General features: G+C 31.9%; 1 protein-coding gene across 1 annotated transcript; it reads right to left on the bottom strand.

The window, feature by feature from the left end:
* Positions 1 to 4,255: 4,255 nt before the first annotated feature.
* On the bottom strand, positions 4,256 to 7,797 carry LOC133873320 (beta-fructofuranosidase, insoluble isoenzyme 1-like). Its single transcript, XM_062311039.1, has 7 exons — positions 7,611 to 7,797; positions 6,481 to 6,489; positions 5,473 to 6,350; positions 5,225 to 5,383; positions 4,842 to 5,080; positions 4,617 to 4,710; positions 4,256 to 4,517 (listed from the first exon to the last, which is right to left on the bottom strand). Exons 1-7 carry the CDS (start codon positions 7,795 to 7,797, stop codon positions 4,341 to 4,343), a joined length of 1,743 nt encoding a protein of 580 aa, XP_062167023.1. The 3' UTR covers positions 4,256 to 4,340.
* Between the last annotated feature and the right edge of the window lie 7,795 nt (positions 7,798 to 15,592).

The following is a 15,592-nucleotide window of genomic DNA, read 5'->3' as shown; positions in this document are numbered from 1 at the left end:
AAACAATAGAAAATATGTATGTAATCCAAGATTTATTAAATTTTGTTTACAAACTACGACAGTTACTAAGTTGTTTACATGTCAGACCTTTACATAAGGTCATTCAATGATAAGTTTAAAAGTCACATGACATTTGAGAGGATACAAAAATGACTATAGTCCTCTTTATAGCATTACTCTTATTTTTGTAGTACAAACATTACCACAAACGATTATAGTTTTTATTTTTTCCATATTAAACTGATGAAAAATGCTAGCCATATATGCTTTTTACGTGGGATAGCTTAAGCGCTGATATGGCGGTGCGATGTAGCACCACCATGTTGGTCCAAAGAAATTTTTTCAACGAGTTACTAAGGGGTGGCTTGGAAACCCTATTAGGGATAAGAAGGTAGTTAGTCAACCCCACCAAACCTCCAAAGCCATCAGGAGTGGTCGCAACCGCTAGATTTGGTGATTTGGTGATTTTGTGAAGAAAAAAAAAATTGTTATTTACGTGTAAAGACATGTACATAAAACATAGGTTGGATGGCCGTAGTACATTGGCTAAAACTTTGCAATATTTGTGGTTGAACTTGAATGGTAATATTTATGATTAAACTTTTGTAGGTAATTTAAATTTACTGTTGGATGTTATTTATGGCTCTCCCAATTTGAAAATATATGATTATTGTTAGTAAATATGTATTATTATTTTACATTATTTTTATGTATTTTTTTTAGTTAAACTTAATTTTTTAGTTGCTTTTTTATATTATTTTAAATTAATATTTTTATGTTGTGAATAAAATTTTATTTTTATAAGTTAACGTGATTGAATGAAAATATAAAAAATATTTGAAATTTTTTGTACGCGCCAAACACCGGAGAATATTTTCGGTGAAAAACTTTTTTTTTTTGAAAAATAATTTTTCAGAAAATATTTTATGACGGAAAATATTTTACGTCAAAATAAAGGAAGCGTTAATTAGCAACTTTTGGTGGTTAGTGTTTTAAATTAAAAAGCAGTTTCTAATTATTTAAGGGTCATATGGCCCCAACTTCTCATAAAAAGTGAGAAACTAGTTGTCCATTTCTTTTTTCTTTTTTGATTATGTAGCGTTTGTACCAAACAATATATACATACCTACACTACAAAAATAAAGGCATTTCTGGACGGTTTTTTTCTAGACAGTTTCTAAAACCGTCTAGAAAAAAATAATTGTAGACTGTTTTTCAAAACCGTCTGTAAAAAATTTATTATGGACGGTTTTATTAAACCGTCCATAAAATTGCAAACGGTTTTAACTAAACCGTCTAGAATTTAACATTTCTAGACGGTTTTGGATGAAACCGTCTATAAATGTTATTCTTAGAGAATTTTATGGACGATTTGGTGAAAACCGTCCATAAAATTTCATTTAAAACCGTCAGAATTTTTATTTTTCCTTGCCATTTCATCGATCTGTGTGATGTCCCCAAATTTAACCCCATCCATCCAATTCTTCTCACAGCCACAATCACAACCGCCCATTTCCTTTACAGCCAAAAAAACATATGTATAAAGAAAAAACGATCTAGCCTAAAACATCACAACCGGCCATCACAGATCTGCGATCGGGGCGAGAGTGGTGACGGCATCGAATCGGGAGAAGAGGGAAGGAGTCATAGGGAGGGAGGAGATCGACGGTGACGACTCTGTCCCTCTATCCGGATCCGCGGACCCCGGGGTCCATGCCGCACTTCCCTGGCCCACTCTTCCCAGCCGTCCGCCGCATCTCCACGCTCCCCAACTCCCACGCCCCTCCAAGGGCATTCGACCTCTGCGTGTTCGTCACCAACAGCGACGGTCCCTCCTTGCCCTACCCCAACGATGGCAACTGTCCCTCCTGGCCCTATCCCGCCAGAGGCAGAGCAATCCCGCTCAAACCCAAGCAGCTCAAGCCCAAGGCATCGGATTCGAGCCGCCATGGCCGTTCGATCGACGGGAAATTGCCGGATAAAACACGCCGCTGATCCGTTGTTGACGCAAGTTTTTAATTATATAATCAATTATATTAATATAAAGTTAAAAGAAAAAAAGAAAAAAAAAAAGAAAAAAAAAAAAAAAGGGAGAGGAAGTCTGGACGGTTTGGGACCAAACCGTCCAGAAATTCATTTACCAACGCTATATCCTAGACGGTTTTAAACCGTCTAGAAAAAATCGTCTGGAATTAATTCCAGACGGTTTTTTTCGCATTTGTGGACGGTTTTAAACCGTCCAGAATTTGCTTTTTTTTTTTGTAGTGCTAACGATGTTGATATTTCATGGAATGATTGAGACCAGGGGTAAAACTAAAATTTTAGGGGAGAGGCTAAAAAAAAAAAGAGAGGAGGCAAGGAGGGTAATCTCATAAAATAACAATAAAAAAACATTAAATTTTAATATGCTTTTAAAAAATTTGGGGGCACACGTACATGGGTGCATGGTTTCACCTAGAGACGGAACTGGGAGGTGGCCAGTAGGGGCCATGCCCCCCCCCCCCCCCCCCCCCCCCCTAAGTTCAGTTGAAAAAAAATGGTTCTTAATTTGTGAGGATATTCGTTTCGTTTTTATATAACGTTCATAAATGGGTCAAAAATGGAAACTAGCTGGCAGGTTGTAGTAAAAATGAAGATTATATATATTCTTGAGTTTACTATATATGATGCTGGTAGCCTGGTACTACAAACGTATGTAGTGCAACAAAAGTTTTATTTGGCCCAATTATATCTCTTATTAAATTATATGTAGTTTTATTAAGAGAATTAAGGTTAATTTAATCTTACATGTCAAGTTAATTAGGGACCAGATTTGGTATATGTTGGACCGGTGGCCTTAATAAGATCTCATGTTGGTATATATAATCTTAATTTAAGCTACCAGTTAGAAATTTTAGCCAACTTTTGTTGTTAAAGTGTGGAAGAGTAAACATTTTAGAACTTATCTATGTCGATTGATTCTTTGTGAAACGGTCTATTATTTATGGAGAAATACAAATGAATTAAAGTATGGGTGCAGGCTGAAAACAAAGGAGCAAATTTCTCACCATATTTTTTTGGAGGTTCGTTCTTGAGTGCTGGGAACTTGGGAATATAAAAATTTTTTTTTTTTAAGAAAAAAATCTTAAGAATATTAATTTTTGCAGGAGTTAGAATCTTAATGAAGAAATTTTGGGTTAATAGGCTGTTCAACCACACCATGAAAAACACCACTCCACCATATATTGTAACTGATATTACCTTGAATGAAAGGAAATATTAGTTTGTGTTGTAGATGATGTAATGTAAAATTGAGAAAAAAGCTAGAAAAGAGAGAGAAGAAAGGTACTATTGTAGAAAAGATGCGTTTGTTTTCTTTCTTTCTTTTTCAAACACATAGAGACTCAATAAAGTGTTAGAAAACTTGAAGATAAAGAGATATCAAATCCATATATTTTGTATTTATACTTTGACTACATATTTTAAATTTTTTTTTTTTTGCCCCCTCCCAACCAAATGTCTGGCTCCATCCCTTGTTCCTCTTCCACCTCCGATTGAGACAATAGAAATGACCTAATCTCTCATCACTTACAATTTATTAGTTGTCTCAAAAGCTTTACAAAATAGTAAATCTAATTATTTAATTAATTTTTTAAAATTCTGTGTAGGTTCAAACTCTCTCTTAATAGGTTACACGCATAATATTTTAAGTAAATTCCAACACGCAAAATATTCAATTGAAATAAGAAGTGAATTACAAAAATAACGTTCGAACTCAAAACATTTGATATAATACTATGCATGTTAAATCACTACTTATCCCAACTTTTTAAATAAGTGGTGATTTAATAATATTCTCCCCTAGATCTTACTACTAAACCCACATGTGAAACCCTATAAATTGGCAGACAAATTACATACCAACCTATCGGAAAAACATATGTAAACAACATCCACAAAATTGGCATGTCAAAACCATTAACCATTAACGAGTAATGTGATGTGAACCAACTGACACAAAATACAGGAAAAGATAGATGTTTCGAGAGAGTCTGATCTCCTAAACACAATAAATTGTATTATACCAAACAATATTCAACTCATTCCTCTTATTCATTAATAATCCACTTTAAATAGAGGAACAATACAGATCGGTCACAAAGAAAACTATCTAACTGACCGACTAAGATTAGGACAGACTCTATTAACGCTAGACTATGACTCCAACTCTACTAAGAATAATTGGAATCAAACTCCTTATTGGAGATTATTCGTTATTGGACACAAATACTAAATAATATGATCACATCATAATGATTATTTATTATTCCATAAGCTTATACTTGTTCTTCTCTCCCTCATTACAGTTGTGCATTTTTCATGCTCCATGCATTGAGACTCTCTATGGTAACAGTCCCTGTCCCGTTGTTGAATGCGTACAAGTGAGCATTATTGAAGACTGCTAGTTTAGGATAAACCCTGGATGTGATGCATGTTTTTCCTCCAGCTCCAAAACTTCCCACAACAGAATGATCAATCTGTAGTAAACATGTACAATTGAAACATTCACAGAGAGAGAGAGAGAGAGAGAGAGAGAGAGAGAGATTTTAATGAATATGTTTATATAAAGGGCTTACCAAACTCCTAAGAGAAAGCTTCCCATCTGCTAAATCTACGTCTACAAAGCCTGCAAAAGATGGTTTATATAGTCCACTCTTCCTCAAAGAGGAACTATATATATATATACAAGAATCAAATTAAAACAAAGCCAAAAGGGTGAGAATTAGAACGGATCGAAAACAAAGAAATCTATACTAATATTCTATGTCAATTAATTAAGAAGCTGAACCAATTACACAAACCTTCTTGCATCAGAGCACATGAGAACTACATGCTTATTTGGAGCTTTGAAAACTCTAAAGAAGACAGGAGTATATTCCTCTAGATGTTTTGAAGACAGTGTCAACAGCCCAAAAGGCCCAACCCCACCTTCAACTTTTGAACCCTTTAGGCCACAGAGATCTTGTGCATTTACCCAACTAGGATCAAATTTCTCGGCGTTGTCCAAGCTCGGCAACAAGAATGTAACTTCAACATCGGCCTGTGGAAAAGATCATGAACATATATATAGATACTAGAAATGAATTATTTTGATGTTGAATAATGTATGTACTTATTTGTATGATTTTTTTTTCATCACGTAATAAAAATGCAAAATCAAAGGTATATATTGGCACGTAATTACCTGGGCAGCAGTTATTCCTTTGACTTCAATATGTTCTCCCTTTCTGACTTGTTGATTGCTTATCTGAACTTTCTTCCCTCTAAGAGTTTCTAATTCCTTAATAGGCCATTGCACCAACTGTTTCCTATTACTGTCAAGCCACACCATCCTCGGAATAGTCTGAAACAATTAACATAAAATATCGTTAGTTTCTGTAAGTAAATATATCAGCATGCAATGGGGAGGTACAGGTAAGCAAATATTTTTACCAGAATTCCAGCCCATCCTTTATCGTTATCATTTTGAGCTGTATCAGACTCATTTGCCCAACCCCACAAAATCCTTCGATCCTTCCCAGCATCGAAGAATGACTTGGAGGCATAATAGTTTCCATAGTCATATCTCAGTCCATTCCAACCATCATCCGATGTATTATCAGGAACATACCTGTCTTTTCGGGGAAAATATGTTCCAACAGTATAGTAGTCGTACCTAGTAAGATCAAGACTTACCTTCATCACGTGCTTCATATTTTTCCCAACCAGTGAAGTGTCCAACCCAGCTTTCCCATTCAACGAAACCGGGAAAAAATCTGGGCATTCCCACATACCCGTATGAGCTGATGAATGTAGAGGGTAACGAGCCTGAACCCAATTCACAAAGTCCTTACTCCTGTACAAGAATGCTATGCCTGCATGCTTCCCTTTGCTACCCACATGCATCCCTTTGCTACCCACTAAAATCCTCCATTGCCCATCTTTGCCCTGCCAAGCAGTTGTCGGGTCACGGAAGGCAGTCGCGTTCATCCCCACACCGGGAACCACCAAGGGGTTGTTGTCGGGCTTTACCCATTCGCGGAGATATGGGTCGGAGTAGTTTGCTGGGATGGCGTAGTTTTGGACTTGACGGTTTTGGGTGTCGACTCCGGTGTAGAGAATGACGGGCTTGTTTCCCGGGAGGATTGTGGCAGATCCGGACCAGCACCCGTTTATATCAAACGGTTTGGTCGGGTATATGGCAGGATCTAGTGCTTCCCAGTTGATCATGTCCGTTGATACTGAATGGGCCCAAACAATGTTGCCCCACACTGCACCTTTCGGATTGTATTGGTAGAATAGATGGTAGATTCCGTTGAAGAACATGGGTGCTAGTTGCATTTATTTGAGAAACACACACATGATATAGCAAACAAAGTCAGATTAAAAAAAAAAAAAAAAGTAAAGTAAAGTAAAAGGAAGAAAAAGAGTTTCAGTTCAATTCATGTTGAGAAGACTCACCATTTGGATCTGTTGTTGGTTCATTATTTTTGCCAATTTGAACACCATGAAAAGCAAAAAAGAAGCCCAGTTAGTGACTTTTAGAGTAAGATTAAGTCTTTGAAAAGTTCTGATAGGAACTTTTATTTCAAAAATTTAAAATGATAGGAAAAAATAAAATAAAAAAATAAAAAATTAATCATTTAATAATGACAACGTGGAAGAAGTGTGGCAATATGTTCATGCATGCATGAAAGGGTCCCCTGTCGGCTGTCGATCGATCAACGACCAGTGGATCGAGATCGTGGAGCCTCCATGATGGTCCATGATAACCTAGTACCTGATACGATGAGGAAGGTACGGATTGTGTGGATGGAATTTTATATTAATTTCTTAAGGAATTTGTGGAGAATTAACGGACAAAAAAAGCCAAAAGTGATCGAGATGACAGCACGAAAAGAAAGAGGTAAAAAGTGCGATGAAGACGTGTACACAATTAATATTAGTATGAAAAAAAATATATATTTGTTTAGCATGAGTCGTGATTGCTCTTTTGGATTCTGACAAAGCTAATAAGACTTTGATTTAATTCATTTTTATCGTTATTTTAGTGAGACTCTAAATTAGTATAATATTTATATTTATTTATATTGTTTTCGTTTTCATCATGTGTCTCTCCCAATCAAGCTCAAAAGAAACATAATAAGAAAAAATATCTTAAAAAAAAAAAAAAAAAAAATCACAAGAAGACAAAAATAAAAAATGAAATATGCTTCATCATTTGGGAATTAATGTGGCATATACCGGAAAAATTAGGGTATGATCAAACAGTTGAGGTCCCAAAAGAGAGAGGAAAATGCAATGCATGCATGTTAAGGCAAATGAGCTCATAATTGATGAATATAACTGTTTATGAATAAGAAAGCTTCTATTAATTAATTAAGAGAGCTTTCAAATGAAAAGAAAAGCCATTATATGTTATAATATTCCAAATGCTGCATGGTAAAAGATTAAATCCAATTGAAAATATGATCAGTGAATTAAGTTGCACTAACTCAATGTAACATAAACTGTGAAAAAAAAAAAAAAACTAGACTAGAATTAAAAGGAATTCAAAAACTAAAGTAAGGTCAAAAAGAATAAGAAGTTACCGTTAATCCAGTTCCTAGGAGGCTGAAAATGAAACCCTGTTCTGTGAAGTTTCATTACCTTCTTAGCTTGGAAAGACTGAAACTCTGGATAAATCCTGTGAGAGGCTTTGACGACGGCATTGTTGTTGCATGTCATACAAAGACAGCAAGCTAATAAAATAACTGAAAAGAACTTGGAGAAATCCATTCGCAAAGGCTGAGAAAGAAGATTTGTGTGAGGATAACTAGGAAGTTTGGCTATTTATAGAGCCACATGCATGCAGATAGAGAAAAGGTGGTGGTAGATGTTGAGAACGTACGGCGCTAGCTGTCGGCAAATTTTTAGTGGTAGATGGTGGATAATAACAAATTTTTAGTTAGAAAAAATTAAATTATAAATTACGGGTTATGCCGGGAGAAAACTAATTTTGATATAAGTAGAAAAGTAACGTATAAATAAGAAAACTTTCTTTCTAATTTTGTACTGGCCGGACATTTAAATATATTTTTCGATTAGACATAAATTTGTTTGTCTTTTTTTTTTTTTGTTTGAAAATTTGCCCCATACTTCATTGAAACTCATCTATGAAAGATAGAGGATTTGAATTGAGGTGGAGGCCTTCTACATTTTTTTTCATTTTAAAAAGTGGTTGATGTGACTTTTAAAATTATCATTAGATTTAGAATGAATCATTATTGAATTTTGATCTAATTGTATTTAAAAGCCACGTTAACTTTAAAAAAATAAAATAATATTACATAGGATTACTCTTTCTTCTAATGAGTTTCGAAAAAATGAAAAAAAATAAAAAAGACGAATTTTACACCTAAATCATGAGACTCTATGTATATGCTTACCAAAGTCGTGCGGTGGTTAGGGTTATTATGGCAAATGTTAGACTTAAACCAAGCCTAGCTTGAAACACTCACATATAAGTAATGTGGTTATTAATTAAATAAGTCTCACATCAAATAAGAGTAAAAATGAATAATTAAACTTAGGAATTTGATGCTTGCACAACAAGTACTCGTGCCTTGTTGTGCGCCAAGCTTTTCCCTTAAACTTATGTTGTTAGATTCAATCAATATATATATAGTTACAATATATATATACACACACGCACATGCATTGTGTATTTTTGTCAGTGTCGTAACTCATGATCAACTAGCAAAAACTCTCTTCTCCTTCTTTCTTTTTCTTTTTTCTTTTTCTTTTTTCATGCTATCAATAGTAAAAATTAGAGGTGTTAGATGAGCCCAACTGCTCGTGAACTCAGCTCGGCTTGGCTCAGTTAAATTCGATTCGGTCTTGGGTCAAATAATAAATGAGCTGTTTGTGAACACAATAATATGCTCGAATATTAAACGAGACATACTCGTATAAACTCGACTTGACTCGGATAAAGCTCGTGAACTCAGCTTGTATAAGTTCGACTCGACTTATTCAGCTCGAATCGTTAGTTCGCTCATTTATATATAGACATATTTATTAATATATATGTGTATAAAAATAGGTTATATAAATATATATAACACATACACACCTAAAAATAGACTTCTACTCTCTAGTTCTATATAATAACATATTGTTACTTATAGACAAGAGTTATATATTATACTATATAATATGCTTTATATAGTCACATATTATGTATTTATACTATAGTTCTATATAATATACTAGTATCAGTTACTTACAAAATCATGTATGACATACTATATATAGTAGTATAGTTAATATTTATAACATGTTAGACTTATATGTTACTAGTTACTAATTATAATATGTTAAATTTACTTACAAGTTATCATGTACATCATTTATATGTTAGTACTAGACCACTAGTTATTATATTACTAGTCAATATGTGACACTTTATTAGTTAATAATGTTAGTAGTTAATAACTATAATATGTTAGACTTATATGTTACTTGTTAATGTGTTACTATTTATTAGTTAATAATTATAATATGTCGGACTTATATGTCAGTAGATATCATTTATATCGTTAATATGTTAGTACTAAACTACTAGTTACTATTTACTAGTGAATATATTACATTTATTAGTTAATTAACATGTTACCATTTTTTTCAAGGTTGAACTTTTAGAATAACTGATAATTTAACATAATATTATAGTATAAATAGTCACAGTTTACTTAATTTCAATTAAAATATTTTACATGTTGAACTTTACTTGTTAAAAGAAAAAATGATTAAACATATATAATTACATTGTAATGTTAAATATATATATATATATATATATATATATATATTGAAGTAATATGCATTATATATCTATCTAATTTGTGTATGTGTAATAAGATTTATTTCAAATTATAATAATATAATAAAAATAAAATCTGTAGTTTGTCAATTATATTACTTGAAAGTACTTTAATAATTGAAGAAATAGATGAACAATAAACTAAATTATTTAATTAGTATTTTATATTAATTTCTTTTTGGCAATATTTTACCAAAATATAGTGTTTAAACTACTAAATTAGAAATTAGAAAAGAAATCATCTACCCCATATAGCTGTTTTTAGTTCTAAAATTTTTATTTAAGTCCATAATTTATCTAAAAAATTTAATATAATTTATTTAAAAAACTCTAGAATCGGATTATGCAAATAATTTCATATATTATAAAAATATAGAATTGGATGATAATTGCCACAGCCACGTGTATGGCTGCGGCTGAACGAGGGAGAAGATATTTCTTCTCCTCCTCCTCTGTCACACAAAGGAGGCTTTCTCCTCCTCCTCTGAACGAGGGAGAAGATATTTCTTCTTTATGTCTAATAAACTTCGACTCAATCAAGTCAAACTCTTTGCTAATTTGAATGCGTCGAAAAGAACAAACATCTCTACGAAAAGCAAAGATTTACTAAATCTGATCACTACGAAAGATGTTTGTTCTTTTCCATGTTTAGTACTAAATCTCACTACTATAGATGTTTGTTCTTTTCCTCTTTTCTCTTTTACGGAACAGACATATATACAGAGCATTAGCAATAAATTTTCAATCATTTTTTTTTATATTTAAAAAATAAAATTACTTTTTATTTTTTTATAAAAAAAATTTCACAATAAATTCTCTTAATTTTTCCTATATCAATTAAATATTCTTTTTTTACTCTTATTTTATTATTTTTCTCTCTTCCCTATATCAATTAAATATACTTTTTTTATATTTAGGGAATCACTGTACATTCCCAAGGCTCTCATATATATTTAGGGCATCTGCGGTGAGAGGTTTTTTGGAGTTTTTCATGAAATTTTTCCTAAACATAGGAAAGGGAACCAATATAGAGAATTTATTGCTAGTGCTTTAATAGCACTAGCAGCAAATACCCAACCATTTTTCTTATATTTAGGAAACAAAATTACTTTTTGCTTCTCTATAAAAAAAACTCCCCATAACAAATTCCCTTATATTTCCCTATATCAATTAAATATTATTTTTTTTACTCTTATTTTATTTTTTTTCTCTCTTTTCTACTTTTTTCTCTCTTCCCTATATCAATTAAATATACTTTTTTTTTATATTAAAATAATATATTGGGAATGTACGGTACCCATATATATTTAGGGAATCGCTGTACATTCCCAAGGCCCTCATGTATATTTTGGGCATTTACTGTAAGAAGTTTTTTGAAGTTTTTCATGAAATTTTTCCTAAATATAGGAAAATGAACCAATATAAAGAATTTATTGCTAGTGCTTTTAAAAATGGTTATGTTTCCTAAATTTTAGGAAAAATTTCAAGAAAGTCACAAAAAGCATCCTACATCAACTTTCATATATTTTTCTGTTCCTAAGAAATGCTAGTGCTTCTCAATGTTGGGCCATTCATTTGTTTATTCTAAAAAATATACATTTTCTCTCTGAATAAAAATTTCTTACAATCTGGTTTGTAAGAAATTTCTTGCAACCTACATATAAAATTGACACGTGTTCTTTAAAATACCCCACAATAGTTTTCATTTACCTTTTCATTTATCAATAAAATATTGCTTTTTTACTTTTACTTTAATTTTTTACTCATTTCTTTTAAGGGAATTTGGAAATGCTTTATTTCCTAAATTTTTATTCTCAAAAGTGATTACAAATGATGTGTCATTATTCCATGAGATGATGACACATTTCTCAAAACGATAAATCACATGAAATTGTGACACATTATTTGTAAAACAAAATTTTTAAAAAAAATTTGAGATGTGTAGAAAATTTGGGATTTTCTCCTAATGAAATTGTAGCACACATTATTTGATCCAATTCCTTCCGGCCAGTATACTTTCCCTCCTGATTTTTCTCATGTTGCAAAGAGGTGGCCATGGTGGTTTGAGTTTGGACGAGCACACATTATTTGATCCAATTCCTTCCGGCCAGTATACTTTCCCTCCTTCTGATTTCTCTCATATTGCAAAAAGGTGGCCATGGTGGTTTGAGTTTGGACGAAGAAGAAAAACGGACGGCCATGGACGAAGAAGAAGAAGAAGAAGAACGGACGATGAAAAAAAATAATGAAGAAGAAGAAAGGAGTGGGGCTGTGTGGAAATGCGTGAGAGGAGTTTTTTTTTAATGATTAAAATAAGCTAAGGAAATTTGAAAAGCACTATAACATTCCCGATGAGTAGAAAAATATATGAAAGTTGCCGTGGGTGATTTTTTGTGACTTTCTTAAAAAAAAAAAAAAAAAATTTAGAAAACATAACCTTTATAGTGAAGCTGATGTGAATGCTCTGATAAATGTGTGTTCTGTTAAAAAAAAAAAAAAAAAAAAAAAAACTTTAGTAGTGATTAAATTAAGGAGATGATACATGCACTACAATTACACTACAACTATACAATACCAATACACTTTGGGGTGATGCTCACACATGTAAGTCTCCTTCAATGTACTTTGGTATTGTACACTTTGAGGTGCGACTCACACATATGTACTTATTGTAATTTGAGCATTTCTCATTAAATTATGTCTTATCACTATTTAATCACTACTAAAGGCTTTTGTTCTTTTCGACACAGTACAGTATAGTGAAAAAAAAAAAAATTATTGGAGTAAACAAATTTTTCAGGACAAAATCCAACTACAAATTAGAAAAGAGTTTGATTTGATTGAGTTCGAAGTTGATTAGACATAAGACACCCTTATGTCTTATCTTTGCTTTGTGTGACAGGAGGGAGAAGAAATCTTTCTCATTCAGCCACAGCCACAGCCACGTGTGTGGCTGTGGCATTATCATCCAATTCTATATTTTTATAATATATGAAATTATTTGCATAATCCAATTCTAGAGTTTTTTTTAAATAAATTAATTTTTTTAGATAAATTATGAACTTAAATGAAAATTTTAGAGCTAAAAACAAATGATTTCTTTTATTATATTCTAATTCAGTAATTTAGATACTATATTTCTGTAAAATATTGTCAAAAAGAAATTAATATAAAATACTAATTAAATAATTTAGTTTATTGTGCATCTATTTCTTCAATTATTAGAGCACTTTCAAGTAACATGATCGACAAACTACAGATTTTATTTTTATTCTATTATTATAATTTGAAATAGTTAATTTTCTTCAATTTAAAGTACACACATATATAATATATATTACTTTAATATATATGCATATTTAACATTACAATATAATCATATATGTTTAATCATTTTTTCTTTTAACAAGTGAAGTTCAACATGTAAAATATTAATTGAAATTGAGTAAACTGTGACTATTTTTACTATAATATCATGCTAAATTACCAGTTATTCTAAAAGTTCAACCTTGAAGAAAATGGTAACATATTAACTAATAAATGTAATATATTCACTAGTAAATAGCAACTAGTAGTCTAGTACTAACATATAACAGCCGACCCTATACTTCATCCCTCATAAAACATATCTACTCCATCCTCCTCTTTTTTTCCTTTCTACTCCCCGCTCCTACCCTCCCTTTCTCATTCTGGTTTTTTCTTTTGTTTGTAGGTGTTCTCCGACTAGATCAGCAACTTTGGTCTCTCCACTATGCATCCGTCCATCTACCTCCGTGTTGTGCAGTGCATCTCCTCCCTAGCCGCTGCTGCTATTTGCTGATTGTGTTTTTTCTTTGAATAAGAGTTTTCTTCTTTTTAGATCTGTCCTCATGGACAATCTATGGGATGGAGGTTAGTCAAATGTGAGGAGTTATCTCTCACGACCTGAATAGTTCGGTGTAAAGGTTATCTCTTACGGCCGGTTTAAATAAATTTTTAGGATATTTTAATACCCTTGGCTTAGATCTAGTCTGCATGTAGCAGATCTACTCTTTAACTATTTTGTTACATGGGTTAGCGGAATATGGAAGTTATAGATAATATTTTATTGTAATAATTTTGTTTGTATCTATGACTTTGTAACCTCATAGCATGTGGCTATGATTTTGCATACATTTATGTTTTGTGATGTAAGAACTTTATACTCGTGATCTTTTATCAATGAAATACTCAAATCTTTCGTTTAAAAAAAAAGTACTAACATATTAACGATGTAAATTATAACTACTAACATATAAGTCCGACATATTATAATTATTAACTAATAAATAGTAACATATTAGCAAGTAACATATAAGTCTAACATATTATAGTTGTTAACTACTAACATTATTAACTAATAAAGTGTCACATATTGACTGGTAACATAATAACTAATAGTCTAGTACTAACATATAAATGGTTTACATGATAAGTTGTAACATGTAAATTTATCATTTTATAATTAGTAACTATAAACATGTAAGTCTAAAATGTTATAATTAAATATTAACTATACTATATGTCATACATGATTATGTAAGTAACTAATACTAATATATTATATATAACTATAGTATAAATATATAATATGTAACTATATAATGCATATTATATAGTATAATATATAACTCTTGTCTATAGGTAACAATATGTTATTATATAGAACTAGAGAATAGAAGCCTAATATGAACTCCACCAACAATTGTGATGAAACCCAATAACAATGATGGTTTGAAACCCCAAGATCGTGTAGACAAGATTTGTTGAGCCTTGACCCGTCACCTAACTAGATGAAACCAAAACTACAAATGATTGAAACACCACATCAAGAAACCTAAGAATCTTTCAAGAATTAAGGTGATAAGTTTAGTTGTTTGAACGCCACAAGATTAACTTGATAAGTTCAAAGAGTTCTTTCAAGAACGAAGTGGAACACAAGACCTCACAATAATAATAATTTTCTGAAAGCAATATCTGCCTACAAAAATTCATAATGCCCATCTATATACTTGGAACAACCCTCCAAGAATAGGAAAAGTCATAACTACAGTTTTAAAAGCAACACAAACATCAACATAAACAAGTCCCCATGTTTTTAGGTCTCTTGGACTTCTAGAGGCAGCCAAAAAATAATTAAATGATTAAATTCAATGTATTTAACATAACCAGTTAAGACCAAGTTCATTCCCCTATTTAATATCCTTGAAACTCAACAAGTTCACACCCTTTAATGGTCAGACCATGCGGGTCATGTTTTTGCATGCTAATTAGCCTCTTTAATTGCTTTGATGACATGGACTAAGCCTTGATTATTATTTGAGCCTATCTTGGTCTTTTTAGAATCAGCTCAATTCTCTTGGATTAGCCCATTTAGTGCTTCCTTAAAACGTTTGGCTCTAAGTCTTGTAATTGGGCCACTAGGAAGTGACAAAGGATCTTGTGCAACTTCAGCTCCATTCCCATGTGTATGATCAACATGTCCAGCTCTTTGGTTTGCATCAAAGCCTATTTTTAGGTGTGTATGTATATGTGTTATATTTATAAAACCTATTTTTATGCATATATATTAATAAATATATCTATATATATAAATATATACAAGCCAGCTAACGATTCGAGCCGAATGAGTCAAGTCAAATTTATACAAGTCGAGCTCACGAGCTTTATCCGAGTCGGGTCGAGTTTATA

Source organism: Alnus glutinosa, chromosome 7 (genome assembly GCF_958979055.1).
Source record: "Alnus glutinosa chromosome 7, dhAlnGlut1.1, whole genome shotgun sequence".
Taxonomy (NCBI): domain Eukaryota; kingdom Viridiplantae; phylum Streptophyta; class Magnoliopsida; order Fagales; family Betulaceae; genus Alnus; species Alnus glutinosa.
The sequence above is the reverse complement of the archived record's forward strand: the minus strand, read 5'-3'. Positions and strand labels throughout refer to the sequence as shown.

Coding starts and splice junctions, on each gene's coding strand:
- LOC133873320 (XM_062311039.1), bottom strand. CDS start 7,797: ATGGATTTCTCCAAGTTCTTTTCAGTTATTTTATTAGCTTGCTGTCTT. Junction 5,384..5,472: donor AAGGATGGGCTGGAATTCTG/GTAAAAATATTT, acceptor TAATTGTTTCAG/ACTATTCCGAGGATGGTGTG. Junction 4,518..4,616: donor AGCTTTCTCTTAGGAGTTTG/GTAAGCCCTTTA, acceptor TGTTTACTACAG/ATTGATCATTCTGTTGTGGG.